We start from the raw sequence: 7,323 nt of genomic DNA, 5'->3' as shown, positions 1-7,323 counted from the left end.
TCTCATTGAGTCCGTCCAGCTCAACGCACCAAACTCAGATCAAACTGTCAAACTAGGCAGTGCTGATCAGATCTGGATCCTGAACATACTACGTTCTCTTTGAACTTACTGTACCTTTGGCACTCTGGGATACTGTGATGACGCTGTCTGGGAGGTTCACGTATACATCAAACAAGTCCGATCTGTTGCTCACTTCTGGATCCACGAATCCCGCTATATATCCTGCAGGGAAAACGAACATATTGGTGCATTAATAATTAATTTCTCCCATCATGAGATCAGAGTGCAGATGGCGGAGGCAGCCTCACCAGGGCATTTCTTCAGATCCTCTAGCTCGGTATCAGTCAGGTGCACATACGGGTGCAGGATGGACCAGTCTTTCCTGTGCCATGTCAGAGTGGGCAGGACTCTGAGGGGGAAACAGGTGCAGAGTTACCCACAGACGATAAGATTCTCCACTACAAATACTCTGAAGTCTTAAACGCACCTTGTGAACTCCAACAACGCTTCAATCCGAGGGTGATGGACAACAATCCTCTTCTTCAGCATGAGAGCGGTATACAGGATGATGGTCTCCATACCGAACTGGGACACCACATCTGAGTTAGAGCGGCAAAAACACGGAAGTAAACCGGATTACTTTTATCTCCAAGGGAAAAGATCGTGCTTCAAGTGAATGTTTATGAACCGCTGCTGTGTTTTAGCGCTTAGATGGAAATTATCACCTTTATCTGGTGACCGCAATGAGAAGTGTATGTTACAATCAATCAATCAAACTTTATTTGTATAGCACCTTTCATACAGCTTAGAGCAGTTTAAATGCTTCACAGACGACCGATAAAAAGACAGAATGGAATAAAAATGAAATGAGGGAGATCAGCAAAGATTGTCAAACTTTGTTTTTTAATCTTTTTAATCAGTTTCCTCCCACACTCTCCCTCATAAGGTTTAAAAGAGGTCGAATGACATACAGTCTGTTATTTATGATCAATCAGTGGATTTGACAAGTGAAAACTCATCAATAATACTTTTACAAAAAACAAAAGACATTTTTTTACTAACTAAAAGCAGGAATTATAGCCTACATAAGTGATGTGATCAGAATGTTATCACAGATTCAGGCAGTAAAAATCTGATCTGCTATAATTCATGTCGACTGATAATTTAACAAAAAGGCTTCTCTCATTTGGATTTAGAGTCTTTTATTCTGGTGACAGCAGCAGCTTGTTATCTCTGCTATGTCATTAATTATTCATGACAATTTGGCAGACTCCAAAATACACAATATGTTCAGGGCTTCAGCTACAGTATGTTCATTACTTTGTCACCAAGTCAGCTCTCTTCAGCATTTTTACCTCCAAGTCAGCATACAGGCACCAATTGTTGGAGCTCATTCACATCTATTAATCTAAATATACAATTATTGGGACAAAGAGGACACGATTCAGGACAACCGCTCTTAATTGGGGACATCTGGTCTCCCTGTTTTTATCACTGTAAACAAACAACTGCTGTCTGACACAGGACGACATTTATATGCAAAACTTCCTTGTAGGATCTGCTTATTTCGAGGTTCAAGGTTGCTTTTATTGTCCCTCGAAAGAGAAAACTGACTTGGATTGAAAGGAACTGCTGCATGAAAACAGACACCAACTGGAAATAACACTATTCACAGAAACTGTTCTACCGAAGTGGCCAAACTACTGATTAACGTTCCTCTTACCTTTGACCGAACCGGCCAGGTACGCTTTCCGGACGTCATAGTCCTTAATTAGAAATGAGCCGTTTTCATCACTCTGGCAGATTCCTTTGGTGAGGACGGTCACATACGCCTCCATCATCTTCACCGGACTGCCGTGTTTGATGTACATCCTGGACGACAAAGACAAAAACATCCCACTTAAAATGTAGAAAATGCATCTTTTTAAAAGAAAACTGTACAAACAGTGTCATGTGAACGGCACACTGTACCTGCAGAGGATCCTACTGAGTGCAGCGTACTTCTCCGGGTTGAAGTCTTTTGCTGTAACAACTATTGAAAAATGAGTGACCTTGAAGAGAACAAACAGAGACAGAAATAGAACTTAATGCAATATATATATCAGATAAAGACTCTCATTATTCCAGAGTCTCTGTACCTTGTTCAGCGCTGTGGGCTCCTGCACCTCCACCGTGGTGATGTAGTACCAGGTGCGACAGAACTGACCAAACACAAAGGTGTGGAAATCCCGGCCGTCCTTCGTCAGACAGCACTTGCTGAGCAGGACTTTCCTCAGGTCGGAGCTCACGGAGGGATAGCACCACACCCACAGAGTGTCTCCATTCACATCTTTCTCTGGAGAGGACAAATGAAACCACAGTTCATATCTTTATATATTAGAACAGAGAGAAAAAATGGGTTAATGGTTTGATTTAAAAACAATACATCCACATATCGAGTGGAGCAACTTCTTTGAACCACTGTAAGCCGCTGAGAGACTGAGATTTTGTTGTTTTGGTTTGGAGACAACCAATTAGGAGCACTAGAACGAACCAGAGGAACCTGATTATCTGTCTCATGAACTACTGTCAGTATGTGGTGAAAGTTTAAGTAAATACGACAAAAAGTTACTTTTATCTACTGCGGAGTTTGTGAAAAATACTTAACAAGCGAGCAGAGGATAAATAATTTAATATCAAAGTAATGGATAAATGGTTGGAATGTCAAACTTTTGACATTTTTTCCACGTGGCTCCACTTCAATTGTATGAAATTATCTTAACATCCACTATTATATGTAGAGCTGCACAATATAGTTAAAAGAAATCATCATATAATGATTATTTTTGACAGACACTGGGAGATGACTCAGAATATTATATTAAATTTAATATTAAAATATTAAAATCATGATGATGTGACATTTGTTGGAGTTTGTGAACCAAACAAACAAGTTTTCTTACATCTGAAGAACAAGATTTGTAAGCCAGGGCATCTGTACACTAACAAACAGTGTCCCGATTAGATGCACGTCTCCTCTTACTAGCCTGGTGTGGCAACAACAATGTTGACAAATAAAGACAGGTTTCAATTAGAGGTCTGGGTTGGATTAAAGTTCTTTGGATGTATAAAACCTTTTAAAACCCATCAGGTTGAGCGAGTTCTAAGCTGCTGCTTAGATCGCCTATCACATTTATAGAAACTATGAGCACCGAAGTATCAGCATTTAATATATATAAATCTAATATTCATATTAAACAATAATAAACAATCTAAAATTGTTTCCCATCTTTGCTGAGCAAGAGTTTGATGCTAAAGGAATTAAAGGTCTCTAATTATATCCACTTTTATATGATTAATAGTTCAATAACATCCAGTTTTAAATGAATTTACATGAAAACATTTTAATTCATCGGACAACGTTGCATTAAAACATATACAGGAGACAATTTCTGATTTTATAACATTTAGATAAACGTGATGTGAAGTAAAGCGATGCTCACATTGCTTTACTTCAAAAAGCTGTCCAGCTCTCCAGCGTACAGTCCTACATTAACTTCCCACGTTTCACCACCAAAATCCTAATCCTGTCACCATGGCTGAAGGATCGGCCTTCCTGTTGTATCCCGCACAGAACAACCAGACGTGTGGAACGAGTATAGACTCCAAAATAAAGAACAGGGAGATGAGGTGCCTTTCTGTGAGTCAATAAATATCTGTGCTTCTCTATAAAATGAAAGGTAAGGTGTCATTTTAAAAGTATATTCTCATGATTATTGCGATAATATTGTGTATCGAATGTATTTTGGCCATAATAATGGTGACATAATGCCTTCCTGGGACCAAATCTTTCTCACACGGGGGTCTGTGTTACAGGATATGACTGCATTAATTGATATATTATTACAGTATACAGTATTATGAGGCTCTGTTCATCCCATTATAATGAAGGTGGGCTGTTGTGGCTGTACGGTGTCCTGTCTACAGACCCCCCCAGAAAATCATTATTTTTAAATAGGATTTAATTCAATTTGTGATGCAAAAATTAACTGGATCACAATATGATTGTTTTTTTTACAGGATGCATTCAGGGACCCATTCATTCCTGCAGACTGCCTCACATGCAGCATCAATAAACCAATGAGGGACATGGAGCTCCTGCTGATTAGACTCTGCTGGGTCACACTGGTGTCATGTGATGGTCCTGCACATACAGCCACTTACACACACTGAGGCCACAACTTTGCTTTAAAAAAACAAACAAACCCCCCAAAAAACCCCAGAAAAACAACAAAAACACGAACCGAGAACTGACAACTCACCGATTAGTCCGACGCTTAACATAAGCTGCGTTTCAGTCGCTGCCATGTTCCATACCTGGAAGAGTTCACAAGCACAAGTTAACAGGAGAGAGAGAGACCGTCGTCCTCTGAGAGTGCACATTAACGAGGACCGTGAAGTACCCTGAGAGCTTGCTGCAGGTCCTGAACCCTGAATGCCACACGGATTGAATGAGACAGTGAATGAGGTTTAAAGTTGTGATTTTTCGGCTGTCAACAGACTTTTCCTCCTCTGTGCGAAATCTCTTCCTTATTCCGGGATGGCTGCTGACAACCAATCAGAGCTGGAGGTGATGGTGCGTTCAGGGTTACTGGAATTCTGCCATAATGCAAACGAGAAATTGTGTAATTAAGATGATACATGTTCTAATATTACAGTAAAATACTGATTTAACTATATTCTGGGCGAATAACTGTTAGCTAACTTTATTTTGGTAATGTTATTTAATTTACTTTCTATATATTGTGTATGTATTGTATTACTATGAGGTACATATTCATTTTTCTTAACTTATACTTATATATACACATTTCTAGTCTATATATTGTGTTAGATATTGTAATATAAGTATTATTTCTATTCTTTAACATTGTGTGAGCACCCTAAACAACCCAAATCTGATCTGATTTCTGATTATAAGCTTTTTTCATTGGAAGTAGTAGTATTCATGTTTTTTCCATACGATCCTTTAATATAATAATAAGTATCTACCGATGCTGATTTATCATTATGTTTTTTAACGTATCGATTTAAAATGATGGTTAAAAGGACAATCAAGTGTTTGTCCACACTCCATATAACGTGCTTTGTTGTCCTTGTTTTTAATGGTGTTATGTGTTTTTATGAAGTGTGCTTTGCTTTATGCACAGTATTGTTGTTCCTGTTTCATGTTTTTTATGTTGTGTTTTTGTGGGTCATTAAACCTGCACAGGGACTGCAGCTGAAAATGTAATTTAAGCTACATTGAGCCTTCACTGACGTTATTAAAGCATGTCTGACAGCAGAGTAGTTCTGCTTGAAGAAAATACATCCTGCACCACAGGTTTAATTTGATGGTTTTCAATTATATTTTGTGTCATAAGCTGCAGTCAGTGGTGTAACTGTGCCTGGAGATGTGGTTAAACTCTTAATGTATGCTACAAATATTAAAGTAAAAGATAAACACCCTGTGTTATAAACTGTGACATGTAAGACTGCTCTTGCATATTTAGCTAAAAAATGTGCCAGTAATATTTGCACATTGTGAATTAACGTCTGCTGCTGGACTTCAGGCAGTAAAGAGAATTATAAAATTAACATTAACCACAGAAGAATCAATACTGGCACGCAGACTATCGGGTGAGACAAGGGAGAGTCGGTGTGAATTTGGTGTCACAGGAAGGTTTTGAGAAGCGAAACTGATTTCAACCTACAACAGAACTTCAGAGTTTAAGACTGACCTCCTGAAATCTGTTTTTAATGTTTGAGGAGGTGTAAGACTTTGTTTTGGCTGCACAGTTAACTGTGAAGCCCACATAGTTTGACACGAGTTACTTTTAACGAGGGTTACCTGAATGCACCATCCGGGTAGAGCATACGGGTACTTTCTACACCCTGAGCTGCCAGGTTTGTTGGAAACCCCCGTTTTATCCATTTAATCCATTTTATTTTAGGAATTAAGCTATTTAGTACTTTTTAATTAACATTCTTGGTCACATATCAGTGAATTACAGATTATATACTTGTAACTGATGAATGAATATTTGTGTTTTTAATTTCTGTTTTCAATTCAGTTTAGTTAAAAAGTTCAGTTTTCGTTCAGTTTGTATTATTTTCAGTGTTTGTTTTATTTTTTTTATTATAACATTCAGGGTATTTGTCAGAATATGTATTACAGTGTAAACACATTGACTCACAGTCATGTAGACATCCCAGTCTCAATAAACATATGCAGCAATGCTTCTGGTAACAAATCTGAACAAACAGAAATTTTAGTTTTGTACAAAATATCAGTTTTTATTTTTATTTCAGTTAACTAAAAACATTTTTCACACCTACTTTTAGTATTTAGTTTAGTTTTGCCGAAGCTTCACCGGAGTTTGTGAGGCCTTCTTGACTTTAAGGGGCGTAAGAAGTAAAGTAAAGTAAAAACTGAGAATAAAACTAAATGAAATAGTTTTCTTTTTTGGTTTAGATTATTATTTAAGATATAAACGTTGAAGAACTGAACACAAGCTGTATTCACAGAGCCTTTAATCTCTGATAAACAGTCTCATCCTGCATTAGAAAAGAGCTAATATAACAATGGAGAGAGTAAAACATTGAATTTGTCCAAAAATAAGAAACCTATTATGTCTGTAGGATTGTTAGAAATAAAGAATATATAAAACAAACAGATAATTTTATAAAAAGTATATAAAAACATATCAGCAAAAGTCATCGCTGATATATAATATTTACAGGAAATAATCTGCTGAAAATTCACCCAAATCGACCATTTGACACAAACATCCTGCAGTTGTTGCCTTCACTATTTCTGTTCATTGTTTATAAACTATTATAATCTGAACTTTAATATATGAAAATATATCACTTAATCAGTTCACTCGATGGTAGAACATAGATAGATAGAATATGATATGAAGGTAGTGTTATTGTTAATAACAGTATATAATAATAATATTAATAATAATATATTAATAATGTATTGTATAAATATAAAATATAAAATCAACATATATTAACATACAACATAACATATATATATAATATAATATAATATAATTAATATATAACATATAAAATATTCAACAGAAAAGGTTGAAAACCACTGATTTATATACAAAAAACACACCAAAAATAAAAACAAGCATAATAAGCAAAAGAAAACACATTAAAAACCCCACATTCACATACATTAACCTTTAATAATTTAACTATTAAACAGAGTTTAACCTCACTGTCGCTGCTGCGGTGGACACTGCACTTTTTGCACATTTCTAAACTGTACATTTTACATTTTAC

General features: G+C 36.5%; 1 protein-coding gene across 1 annotated transcript in view; it reads right to left on the bottom strand.

Moving 5' to 3' along the window:
* Positions 1-4,580, bottom strand: part of dennd10 (DENN domain containing 10) — a gene marked incomplete at its 3' end in the record, with an annotated part of 6,101 nt that extends 1,521 nt beyond the window's left edge. Inside the window, 8 exon segments of the mRNA XM_035663562.1 lie at positions 115-222; positions 309-409; positions 488-599; positions 1,724-1,872; positions 1,972-2,051; positions 2,139-2,335; positions 4,302-4,356; positions 4,443-4,580. Coding sequence (XP_035519455.1) covers positions 115-222; positions 309-409; positions 488-599; positions 1,724-1,872; positions 1,972-2,051; positions 2,139-2,335; positions 4,302-4,347 — 793 coding nt within the window. The 5' untranslated portion in view covers positions 4,348-4,356; positions 4,443-4,580.
* Positions 4,581-7,323: the final 2,743 nt, after the last annotated feature.

Source organism: Morone saxatilis, unplaced genomic scaffold (assembly GCF_004916995.1).
Source record: "Morone saxatilis isolate NCDOM2014 unplaced genomic scaffold, NCSU_SB_2.0 Contig19, whole genome shotgun sequence".
NCBI classification, from domain to species: domain Eukaryota; kingdom Metazoa; phylum Chordata; class Actinopteri; family Moronidae; genus Morone; species Morone saxatilis.
This window is presented reverse-complemented; position numbering and strand designations above follow the sequence as displayed.